Source organism: Carlito syrichta, unplaced genomic scaffold (assembly GCF_000164805.1).
Source record: "Carlito syrichta isolate Samal-C Ts95f unplaced genomic scaffold, Tarsius_syrichta-2.0.1 Scaffold315330, whole genome shotgun sequence".
Taxonomy (NCBI): Eukaryota; Metazoa; Chordata; class Mammalia; order Primates; family Tarsiidae; genus Carlito; species Carlito syrichta.
The window spans coordinates 533261-546758 of record NW_007259426.1 but is presented as its reverse complement, the minus strand read 5'-3'; the positions used below and the strand labels follow the sequence as shown (position 1 = coordinate 546758).

General features: G+C 35.1%; 1 protein-coding gene across 2 annotated transcripts in view; it reads right to left on the bottom strand.

The window, feature by feature from the left end:
* The window catches only part of MAP4K3 (mitogen-activated protein kinase kinase kinase kinase 3), a 127989-nt gene that overhangs the window by 52123 nt on the left and 62368 nt on the right, over positions 1–13498 (bottom strand). Inside the window, exons 11-13 of one of the 2 annotated variants that reach the window (XM_021706171.1) lie at positions 11741–11819; positions 5443–5501; positions 3704–3766 (exon numbers count right to left, since the gene is read on the bottom strand). In XM_021706171.1, coding sequence (XP_021561846.1) covers positions 3704–3766; positions 5443–5501; positions 11741–11819 — 201 coding nt within the window. The remainder of the gene's footprint in view (positions 1–3703; positions 3767–5442; positions 5502–11740; positions 11820–13498) is intronic. The other variant, XM_008072534.2, reaches the window with a different exon arrangement.

Sequence of the window (13498 nt, the reverse complement as noted above, 5' to 3'; positions counted from 1 at the left end):
AATAGAATTGATACAGTTGGCTACAAAAACACAAAAGAAAAAAATACTTTAGCAATATATCTCAACCAAGAAAAAAATGCAGGAGAATTTTTTCTCAATGAAAGAATGAGAAAACTATAATACGAATAAGGTCGTAAGATACCTTTTAAAGTGGTAAATGAGTTACAGAAATAGAGAGGGAGTGAATCCAGAATAATTCAAAGATTTTTTATTTCTCAAAAAGTCAGAAAAGCAAGTGGGTCAGAGCATTCACAAATCCAGTGGGATTCTGACTAATAAAGGCAGATTAAGGAGCCTCAACCTGAATAAAATGCCTTTTGTACCTCAAGCTTAGAAATGAGTTTTAGTAGGTTAGGTATTCTATACTAGATGTTTCTTTGGAGCAGCCAGTATGATAACACCTCCTTATGCCCCTTAGTAGCAATTAACGGAGTGTTTCACATATAATTAACTTTCAATATGTGTTTTATTGGTATGTGGGCCTACACGGACAATAAAACTTGGCAAATTAAAAAAAAAAAGCATCAACTGACACAGATGTGTAATATAATCTTTTAATCTGAAAATAGTATTTTGTAGATCAGAGAAACCCATTTTTACGGTTACAGCAAACCTTTATTATTTAACGATTATATGATAGTTTTTTGTTCATTTTAAATTCAGGCATCCTTCAAAATTCTTTTCTTACTGACAGTCAATCCTGAAAATCAAGTTCTATTCTTCTGGCTTCATATATTATGATTACCTGATTTTTCTTTCAAGAAATCACCTTTGGATAACAACTAAAATTGAGGTGTAATATTCTAAATTCACTCACAAAATAAAAAACTGAAAACACTTGGCATTTAAAACAACCACTGATAACATGGAACTTTTAAGCAGTGAGGTCTTTACAGGAGTAAATGTTTCCTCCAGATCCCAAAAGATTTAGAACTGTCATTTTGTGCTAACTGCCTACTAACATGAGGGCCAGACATTCTGTGATCACTGAGTTTTTAATGGCCAGCAATAAGCATCTGTAAGAGTTGAAATCTTGTTCACAGTGCCAAGATTTTAGGACTGATAACATTAGGAGATTGAAATAACTATGGATACTTCACACCCAAAAGAAAAAGTCAAAACAAAATAGAAGATAACAAGTGTTGATGAGGATGTAGAGAAACTGAAGGCCAAGTGTACGGCTGGTGGAAATGTTAAAATGTTGCAGCAGCTGTGGAAAACAGTACGGCAATTTCTCAAAAATTTAAAGCTAGAATTACCATAAGATTTAGCAAGTACACTTTTAGTTATATATCCAAAAGCATTGAAAGCAGGGACTCAAAACAGTCTCTACATATCCACATCCACAGCAGTATGATTCACAGTAGCCAAAACGTAGTTCAACAGTGGATGACTATATAAACGAAGTGTGGTATTTATATATAATGGAATACCATTCAGCCTTAAAAGGAAATTCTGACACATGTTCCGACATAGAGCAACCTCGAAGATATTATGACGTTATGGTAAGTGAAGTGAGTCCGTCACAAAAGGACAAATACACTATGATTCAACTTATGCGAGGTATCTAGAGTAGTCAAATTCATAGACACAGAAAACAGAATGGTGGTTACCAGGGGATGGGGAGAAGAAGAATAGGGGGCTATTGTTTTAATAACAGAGTTTCAGTTTGGGAAGACAAAAACATTCTGAAGATGGACAGTGGTGCTAACTGCACAACAATGTGAATATACTTAATGCCACTGGATTATACACATAGAAAAGATTGACATGGTAAATTTTATGTTATGTATATTTTACCACAGTAAAGAAAGAAAAAAAATTATGAGATGTAGACGTTGACTTAACAAAAGTGGGGAGAAGTCCAGTATTAGTTTAAAAAAATAACTGCTCATGTTGGGTACAGGCAATACAGCACAGTGGTTCAACTTTGAATTCTGGAGCCAGGTTGCTTAGGCCAAATGGGTCAAATGCCAGCTCTGCTATTCTTACAGAATAACAAATTCCAGCTTCTCTGTACCTTAAATCCTCTCATTAGCCCCAAATCTCTTCTTCTGTGATTTCCATAGTACCTGTTATATGTTAGTTTCCTCTCATTAACAGTTTCCAAGGACCAAATTTTGACTATCAATTATATATTTTGTTGCATGACTAAGGGTTTATCTATTTTCTGTCCAAGAAGACAGTAACTTCCTTAAAAATAGAAATTATGCTTAAAATCTCTGGTAGATTTTATAAATGTTAGAGGACATAGATTAAAGAGTTTTTATAAAGAATCATTTAAGTCCACCAAAACTGAAAAGTTGTTATTAAGGTAGAGAGGAAAGAAACAATAGAAAAATTCCACATAAATGGTGGAAAAACAGAATCTGGGAATACATATGGGGCATCTCAGGGCTCTGGCCAGGCACAAGTAGAAAGAACGATTTCCTTAATAGCAACTATTAAAAGTACTATTTATTAAATTTCCCATTTTTTTCTTAGGTAGTAGTAAGATAAGTCTTATAACTTTAGGGATGCTTTATAATCTAAATTTTGTCCTGAGAAAACTAGACATGACATAATGTTGCAAAATTACAACTTCATCTGACAATAATATCATTGTAAATTTAGAGACAAGCCGGGCTCGGTGGCTCAGCCTGTAAACCCGCGCCTTTGGGAGGCTGAGGTGAGTGGATTGCCTGAGCCTGTGGGTTCGAGACCCGCCTGGGCAGGCGAGACCTCATCTCTACAATAAATAAAAAAAAATTAGCCGGGTGTGGTAGCGCGCGCCTGTAGTTCCAGCTACTTGGAAGGCTGAGGCGGAAGGATCGCCGGAGCCCAGTAGGTCAAGGCTGTGGTGGGGAGCGGCCACTGCACTCCAGTCCGGGTGGCAGTGAGACTCCAACTCAAAAAGAAAAAAAATTTAGAGACAAATTATCTTTAAAAATTATATATGTGCCATAGAATTTATGAATAATATATACTGCATGTAACATAAAAAAATTAATATATCTGTGAATGATTTCACTGAAAACTTAGTGGTATCTTTTAAAGTTATATGTATGTATGTACCATATAATATGTGAATAATATATATTACATGTAACATGATATATTTTAAATGTAATACACAAGAACATGTATTAATGTACCATATATGAATAGTTACATATATGAATGAATATATACATACATTTATATATATGGGTGGTTTCTAGTTAATTAAAACAAATTACGTCATTAAAACTGGACATTTTATAGGGAAATGGCATTTCTTTATCTTAATTTTTTTTTAAATTTAGAGACTGGGTCTTGCTATGTTGCCCAGGCTGGTCTCAAACTCCTAGGCTCAAGTGATCTTCCCACCTTGGCTTCCCAAAGTGCTGGGGTAACAGGTGTGACTCACCATGCCCAGGCAGGAAATGTCACTTCTCTAAAAACAAAAAAAAAAAAACAAAAAAAACCTCATATTTGAGTGAGAAAATTAAATATTAATGTTTTTCATAAAAAAGAAAAATATGTATTATTATAGCATTATATCTGAGTAGATAACTTACAAACTTGTTATGGAAAAAATGCCACGTCTTAATATATGGAAGCTTACTAAATGACAGTAACATAAAACAATGCATAAAGTGGTTCGTTAAAACTGAACAAAATGATCTTAAAAAAAAAAAGACTAAAACAATGCTGACAAAGAAAATCAGAAGATGAGAAATACCAGATTAGATCTTGCAGTGTAGTATATTTCTTCTGAACTGTCCAAAAAATCATCTCTGTCGGGCTGTTTAGCAGAGACCAAGAAACCCAAGTTATTTACACTTAGACCAAAAGCCACAAATTCACAAAGGGAAATTTTCACAAATAAAGTAAGTTCTGCTAATATAATTTTATTAAGGCAAATGGAAAGCCAAATTATATTAAGCAGCTTCTAAAGAAGCAACATTGCAACAACTTTGCTCTAAAATGCAGTTACTAAATTAGTATATAATTTAAGTACATGCAATGCCAACATAAAAAAAAAAGAAACAAAAAAAACCTCAAACTGCCTTAACAAAATACAATTAGCATTTATAAACATCATGAGTACTTCTCCTTCTTAACCTTCTCCATCCCTCTTCATAAATGTCAGGCTTTGGTATTATAATGTGATCATTTTAAGACTTTCTCTTTAACATTTTCTTCCTTTACGTTAGTACAGTAAATTAGAATCCCTCTCTGAGATAAAGGCTAATGATGTCCTTTGTAAGCCTTGGTCAAGTGAGTTAAAATAAGCATTAAGTTTAAGAAGAAAGTTTCCAGCCAGGCTCGGTGGCTCAGCATTGTAATCCCGCGCTTTGGGAGGCTGAGGTGAGAGGACTGCCTGAGCCCGCGGGTTCAAGACCCGCCTGGGCAACTTGGCGAGACCTCATCTCTACAATACATAAAAAATTATCCGGGTGTGGTAGCGCATGCCTGTAGTTGCAGCTACTTGGAAGGCTGAGGTGGAAGGATTGCCGGAGCCCAGCACGTTGAGGTTGCAGTGGCCAGGAGCGGCCACTGCACTCCAGTCTGGGCGACAGAGTGAGACTCCAACTCAAAAAAAAAGAAGAAAGTTTCTACTTCAATCCCTATTATTTACTAACAGTTACTTTCTTCTCACTATTAAGTAGAATAGGAAAAAAGTAAAACAGATATTATCTGGAGCTCTGGCAAAATAATTTCATTAGGATTAATTTTGTTTTTTCAATGTCTCATTTTTTATTTCATAAAAATCTCAAATATATATATGTTTTGTTTCCTTTTGAGTTGGAGTCTCACTCTGTCACCCAGGTTGGAGGGCAGTGGCATGCTCCTGGCCACCGCAGCCTTGATCTGTTGGGCTTGGGTGATCCTTCTGCCTCAGCCTTCCAAGTAGCTGTAACTACAGGTACATGCCACCATGACCGGCTAAAAACATCTCAAATATTTACAAGGTATTTTGCTTTTAAGATTGTATCTAATATATTACCATATATCTGGAAAGATGTATATAAAACAACAAAAGAATTATGAAAATAGTATCCATACAATTGGCAAGCCATTTAATGACAAAATTCAGCAGCTATGTATCCCATGTCTCCCAGGTTTTAGTACTAAACAGATTTGACACTACTCTAATGTTTCTAAGCCATGGCATTTATCCTAATAAATACATATGCAAAAAGTTCCTCAACAACTGAGAAGACAAATGAAAAAATAACTTTAAAACATTTAATCAGAGAATAGTAAAATTAGTTTCTCCTAAAATAATTTTGGAAATAGTAAATCTCAGCAACACAGATTTATTTATTCTGAATTTGAGAATTATTTACCTTTTAGTTTCCCCCAAATGCTTTTGAAAGTATCAGTGACTAGTTTTCTTAGTCAGTACTAATATATCACACAAAGAAATTAAAACATTTATTTTCAGTGCTAACATTGCAAGACTATGCTACTTACAAGCTCATGATGTGGTTCTGTCTCCTTCCTTAAGGGTGGATCAAATTTTACTTGGCCAACTAAAAAAGAAAAAAGTAAAAAGAATCTGTTTCTATATTCTTAATGATGTAATCGTTTTAAAAGCTACTACCTCATGGCAAAACACATTTATTATCTATCATACACTGATCACTATCCAAAGATTTTTTTCAATTTTTAAAATTGACATATAATAATTATAAATATTTATGAGGTACATATGATATTTTGATATACGAACACAACGTGCAATGATCAAAACAGGGTAATTAGGATATCCATTACCTCAAACATTTATCAGTTCTTGTGTTGGGAACACCTCAGATCTTCTATTTTAAAATATATAACAAATTATTGTTAACTATAATTTCCCTACTGTGTTATCAAAACTATTGCTTATTCTTTCTACTATACTTAACTGTGTTTCTGTACTCATGAAACAACTTCTCTTCATCCCCCTTCCCCTTCCCCCTCCCGCTCCCCTTCCTAACCTCTGGTAACCCTCATTCTCCCTCTAACTCCATGAGATCAAGTTTTTTAGTTCTCATATGAGTGAGAACACACGGTATTAGCACGTGCCTGCTTTTTTCACTTAACATGGTCACCTCCAGCTCTGCCCATGTTGCTGCAAATGATAGAATTTCATTATTTTTTTATGGCTAAATAATACTCCGTTTTGCATATATACCACATTTTCTTTATCTATCCTTCCACTGATGGACACGTAGGTTGATTCCACATCTCAGCTATTGTGAATAGTGCTGCTATCAACTTGGGAGTGCAGAAATCTTTCAGATATATTGATATTCTTTCTTTGGATACATTGATATTCTTTCTTTGGATACAAACCACATCATGAGCTTGTAAGTGGGATTGCTGTCATATGGTAATTCTGCTTTTAGTTGTCTGAGGAACCACCATACTATTTTCCATAGTGACTGTACTAATTAACATTTCCACCAAGAACGCATGAGAATTCCCTCTTCTCTGCATTCTTTCCAGCATTTGTTATTTTTGACTTTTTGATAATAGCCACTTTAACTGGTTGAAAAAATATCTTGTTCTGATTTGCATTCCTTATGAATACTGATGCTGAACTTTTTTTTATATATCTGTTTGCCATTTGTGTGTTTTCTTTTCAATCCAAAGATTTAAATAAAAAATTTTGTTAGCTGGAAAAGACCCAAGAAAATCTTAACTATTAAAGCATTGTTTGTTAACCCTAGGCATTTTCCACAGTAAAAAAGGATGATGATTAGTAAAATTAATGTATGTCACAATCAGGATCTAACTTGCTACTTCATTGTGACTCAGCATAAAATAGAGACAATCTTCACCCTTTGCACTTGGAGACTTCAGGACCTACCAGCAACTTGACTGCACTTTTTAATGAAACAGTGAAATATGAATAACTTCATATTAAATGATACAGCACTGGAATTGATTATTTTATTGTAGTGATATTTGGCTTATAATGGAATTTTGGACACTGAAGAACTTATGACAAAAAATCAATCATAACATATTTTTCTAATGTGTTGATAACACGTGAAACAGTCACCAACATGCTTTGCAGATTCATTGATACATGTTGTGCAACAGAAAAAAATCGCTGAACGTCTTCCACTGGTGTTTTCTCTTTAAGCAGATAATGCAGTCTCGTTTTCTTCCTTCCATGTTAATAATATGTAATTTAATGAATGTTCAGTCTGTTGTTCAAAAATGATGTAGAAGGATACACTTGTGATTCCTGCAACCCACTTCTCAACTGATCAATCATATCTCAGTATACATTTCACCTCCTTATTTGCATTTTCATGTAATTTGAATAGCAAACCTCAAGGAAACATACATTTTTGAAAAAACTGAGCTGCATAAGTTTGTCCTGTATAATCACCAGCAATCTCTTTATGTCCCCTAAAACGGGACATCAGAGTGCAAAAGGCTAATATTTAGGGGGTAGGTAGCACTGGTACTTGTGGAGGCCAGCCTGCAGGATAGCCCTCAGTGACTCCTGGCTCCTAGTCCTCACCACACTTCCACATTGGATCAGGGTAGCTGGTGTGACCAGAAGAACACGGCAGAAGTAATGGTACGTCACTCCCAAGATATGCCATTGGGCTCTCTCTATTGTATCACTTGCTCTGGAGAAAGCCATACTGTGAGCAGCCTCAAGGAGAGGGCACATGGCAGGGAAGAAAAGCCTCTGGCTAGTTGTTACACAAGAGAGCTCAGAAGCCAATCTTCCAGCCTAATCAAACCTTCAGATGACTGCAGTCCTAAGTGACACCTGATTGCAACTTCATGAGACCCTGAGCCAGAATCATTCAGCTATGCTGTCCTGGATTCCTGAATCTTAGAATCTGTGTGAGACAATAAATGCTTACTGTTTTAAGTTGCTAAATTTTGGGAGTAATTTGCTACACAACAATAAATAACTACTGCAGTTAAGTATAAACTAGCTAGAGCAGGCATAACTGTACTACATTCATCTTTTTTTCTGCTATTGGTATTGAATGTTTCACTCCCTTTACCTTTCATTTCTATATCTCATTATCATAATTATCTGTTTTTTACAATCTAGGGAAAGCATTCAAGACTACTGGGATAAAAGCAGAGGAACAAATATAAAACATGCAAAAGAACAAAAGTAGACAGCTGCAATACATTACATTTCTACTAGTAACAACTTCAGCCAAAATCAGCAATTCTAAACCAAGGTGAGGAACAGAGTGAGATTTCAAAGCATAATCACTGTTAAGTTTTTATTTTAACTTTGTATGTAAATTTATTGTGAGTGTTAATACCAATGAAAGAAGACCACAAGATCTGAATATTTAACAAGAAAAGATATAAACAAATTGTTGAGAAACAGCCCGATAACATCTCCAGCTATGTGTGGGTGCATATACATTTTTTAAACTGTTAATGGCTCAGATTTTAAATTCTGACCCTTAAAGATAAGTAGGTTCTTTAAGAATGGCTCCTTCATACCTGTTCACATATGAACACACATCAAGGATTACAAAACAACTTTTAGTAAGGTATTAAGATGAACAAAACCTCATCTGGATAATGGCCTATTGAACAGCTCTCACACTTACCTTCAACTGCAAAAGGAAATCTGCAATACGGTTACATGAGGACACTGATCTGCCTTGTGTGCTTGTTACCTGCTGAATGTGCTAATTTCTTCCACTAGACTGTATAATTCCTAAGTGCAGGGATGCTGTCTTAATAAAAGCAGGTATTCGATACCACTGTACCTGTACACTGTAGAAGGAGAATTCTTTCCCAGAAAGAGAAGCAAAGTCCCTATGGAGATTCATACTTTACACTGGTATCTACACTTGGGATCTCTTCAAATTCCGTAAAGTTATGACAAGCTTCTGCCACATAATCTTCCAGCTACTGCTCAAATAACTGTTGGTCAATCAGTCTGCAGCACTGTTTATGATGTTCTTATTAAGAACAACCTCATCTGTCTGTAATTAGCTATTGGTTCTGGTCTTTGTTTTCTCCTTGAATGAAGCCATCTACCACAAATTTATTTTGTTTTGTTTTGTTTATTTTCTTGAATTGGGGTCTCACTCAACTATCCCAGACTGGAATGCAGTGACACAATCATGGCTTACCACAGCCCTGACCTCCTGGGCTCAAGTGATCCTCCCACTTCAGCCTCCTGAGTAGCTGGGACTACAGACATAGACCCCCATGCCCAGCTAAATTTTAAAATGTTTTGTTTGAGGTCTCAGTATGTTGTTCAGGCTGGTCTGGAACTCCTGGGCTCAAGCAATCCTCTAGCCTTGGCCTCCCAAAGTGCTAGGCCACAGATTTGTATTTAAATATTCAGAGGAAAATTATTTTCTTAGTGTAGTACCTACATAATCATACAGCGATTCTCCTTTAGCCATTATGGGTCAAAACTGGTGCCACTCGGAGCAGATAAGAAAAGCCCAGAATTATTTCTTCTTAAGCAAGTCTGTGCTTATCATATTTAACTGAAGGCAGAGGGTCCCCTCTAAAAGGGAAAGAGTAACACCCTTTCTGCAGATGAGTCAGTTTTTACATATATGTTGCCTAAACACCATTTAGTTTGATAAAGAGAAAACACTGGCTGCATGAATAGGCACTAAGTAATTGTAAACATAAGACATTATCAAGAGGAACAAATATATGTTATCACTAAAATAAATGATTTTTCCACAGCCTGACTTTATAGACAATAGGAATACTAATAAGCATTCTTCTATGTATCATGTCTCACATGAAATCATAAAAAATTCTAAAAAGTAGATATTTGTTAGAGCACTGAATAAGACTTGAGAGCCTCAAATGCCAAATGGACAAATTATTAAAAGCAGTGGCTTTTAATTCTGTTGCTAACCAGAGGGACATGATACCCATCTTACTAGAAGGCAGGCAAGAAGGAGGGTGTCCATGATGTATCACTTGCTTCCACCGAAAGGACGGGATTTCAGAATCTCAGAAAACCCGAGGCAGAGACAGCTAGTTTCAGATAGTGTACACATACATATGTATGCAAAAGCTGAGAGTCACTAATACTAGTATGGAGTGAATCAGAAATAACTACACTTTGCTATAAAGGGCCTAACAATACAATTTTTCAATAGGATCGGGTAAGATAGAAAGTACTTTAAATTAGATTTTCATTTGTACTGAACACAAAGTTTCCAAATCAAATGTAAGACACTTTAAATTACTTTTTGTATTCAAACAATGGAACATTTTCAGAAAAATACTTTTGTAGGAACATTAGCAAATTTAAATCATATGGCTTCCACAGGAGTTCTAAAGATAACTTTATATAGTTACACAACTAGCTGTTGGCAAACAAAGTACCAAATCCCACTCCTAAGTTTTTTATACATCCCACCATGCCTTGTTTCCAGAGTTTTCCTTTTAAGAGCATTTCCAGGTATCAACAGCATACAACTTTGCCCCAAACTCCCAGTGTAAAAGCCACAGAGTATACCAAGATGGTTCTTGAAATGGAGCATCATTTAGAAAGACCAATAGGCTAGCTGGAGACAAGAAGTCCAAGCTTGTTGTTCCCTCAGTGTAGGACTCCAACCCAAAGTCAGATCTTTTCATCTCTGCATTTCTCTTTTGTTTTCTATCAAATGATACCTACCCACCCCTACTTATCCTACCTGGCTTTTGAGATAAAGAGATGGATACATCTTAAAGTATGAGATATATTATTACATTATTAATCTAGCCAAAAGTTATGGACAATTTCATAATAGTAGTCATCTAAGGTTTTACACGACCTAATTTCCATGAGATCATTTTGGATTTCAGGTCTTTTGGGATGAATCTTTAGTTCATGAAAACTATTATCATAAGTTGCACTAAATTAGCATTCTAAGGCATAGGGAATAAATACTTCTAAGGAATGAAAGTTAAGGCACTATTGCCCCAGGGATTCCTGTTGACAGAGTTTCAATGAAGAGTTGACAGCACTGGATCTCAAGTGAATGCATGGCCTGTCTCGGTGGGCCCATGACCTGGTAGTCCACAGGAATTACCTGGGGGCTATTTTTGTTGTTGTTGATAGGCCAGGCTTTATCATCACAAATCAAATTTTAACCATTTATTTTTAACAAAACTATTGGTTATTGGTTTTACTGATAAATATTACTCTGCAGTTATTCATTGGAGGCCTATTTCTAAAGGTAAATTTCTGGGCCAACAAAAGACCTACTGCATCAGACTCGGTGGAAAAGTGGGGCCTGAGAATTCATTTTCTAAAGCTGCCAGGCTACTCAGATGCTAAGCCAGTTTACAGGCCTCTATGTCTCCTGGCTACTCAAAGTGTGGCCCTTGAACTATCAGCACATGCATGACCTGGGAGTCTGTTATGAGTACGAATCTCGGATCCCGTTCCAGAGCTACTGAATCAGATGCTTCATTTTACCAACCTTGGCGGGTGACTTACAGGTAAGAAGCACTCTTGTGACTACTTCTACCCTGCTTATTCCAGGAATTAAACTTCTCTTTCCACATAGTAACAACATTGTTATACATTGCCTCTTCAAAAAAAATTCCACAGGAATAAGGAAAATGAAAATTCGTACGCTCTAATTAAACTACATTTAATGGTGTTTACTAAAAAGGAAAAAAAAGAAAAAACCAAAAAAAAACTGAATTATAACTTGAAATCTTATTTTCTGTTGTTAAATTAGTATATTATTATAATATAATATATTATGTATGTTATATTATTATTAACTATATGCATACAGTATATACTCACAGTTGATCTCCGAGCGTGTTTTTTCTTCTCTTACATTTCTACTTGTTGAATGAATTCTGTGTGGCACAGCAACAAGTGGCTAGAAAAGGACAAAATCAACAATGTGGCATTTGATCATCAAAGTATAGTCGAGTCCACAAAATTACCCAGATATAAAGAAGTACCTCATTTTAAGTAGAAATGAAAGCAAAATATAACAACTTTGCAAATGTTTAAAAAAAGGTAATCAAAATAGCAGCTCAAACTATGAAGGTGAAAATATATTTTTATTACCCACTGAACATAAATCATTATTTGTACTAGAAAGAGTACTTCTGTGGCTAGATTAAACACATATGAAGTTAAATACAAGTAATAATGCATTCGACTTTCTTGCGTTATGTACAATGCTAGACTTTTCGAAATTCATTTTACAAGGATGAATTGGGTACACTAAGTATTTTGGAACTAATCTGACATCAAAAACTCTGAAGCAAAAGGAAAGACGTTTATCATTTAATGATGACTGAGCTCAGATGCCTTTCTTTTAAGGTTTGTTCTTCAACCTGTAAGTTTAAAAAAAAAAATTCAAAATACACATACATACACACACACTTATAGATAATAGAAAATATTGACGAGGGTTTCCCTTTTTGCCACGATTTGAATTATAACTGACTTAAGTAAGGTTGTCAAAATTTGTATAACATATTTATGTGAATTCACAGCATTTTGTTTTTCAGAAACTTTTTTCTATTAAAACGAAACGTCCTTCATTCCATCTCAGTTTCTCTTGGTTACAGGTGTACCATGATAATTTCCATGAACAGGAAACATACCAATATTCAATTCTTTTCCTTTAATTTGTAAAGAAGATTTATACCTTGGAATTATTTATAGAACCTACTAATAAAATATAATCACAAAGGAGTACTGGAAAACTTATACTCTGGATGTCCTCAATATAGTCTTGTTAAGGGCTCCAATACTGGAAAAAGAATAAACTAGAAAACGTAATTCAGAGAAAGGATTTAAAAATGGGATCTACTGCATGCCAGGAACAAAACAAAAATGTATTTCGAGAAGTTAAGTGATTATAAAGAGAAAGACTATCCAGGTATCTAGAGACCATATTTCACCCTTGAGAACAGAGGTGAACTAAAGACTTGACTGAATTATCCTTTCACATGTATCAGTTCAGATGGTTGGACAAGAAAAGAGTATTTTTTTTCAAAAAAACCCTTACTGAGAAGAAAATATTTCACACATGAGAGAAGAAAAGGATGCCATGCCACTGATTTTGTTAAATGAGGCCAGGGAATAACAAATGTCTATCCTGAAATTAAAGTAGGTTAACAATCCACTGCAGTGCTAAAGAACTTGCTTTATAACAGTGGAAGATTTCACCTAGTGACTCTAAAATGGCATTACATTTTCCAGAATTCCAAATAATTTCTAATTCATTGACTTGGATATAAATAAATATTCAAAATTAAATACTTCAATAACTTAACTGCTGTTCAGAATCTGCAACTAGCTTTCTCTGTTGCAGAGAAAACTGCAATTTAAAAATATGCCTTAACTTATTATATCAAAAGAATGAGATAAGTACAATAAAATAATGCTAAAGGCATTATTTACTGTACTTTTTCTTAGAAAACAAAAATATTTTGTGTCCTCTATGTTTTTCCTGGGTGGAGTAGCCCTCTATTTTCACTGCTTTTACTTTTTTTTTTTTTTGAGTTGGAGTCTCACTCTGTCGCCCAGACTGGAGTGCAG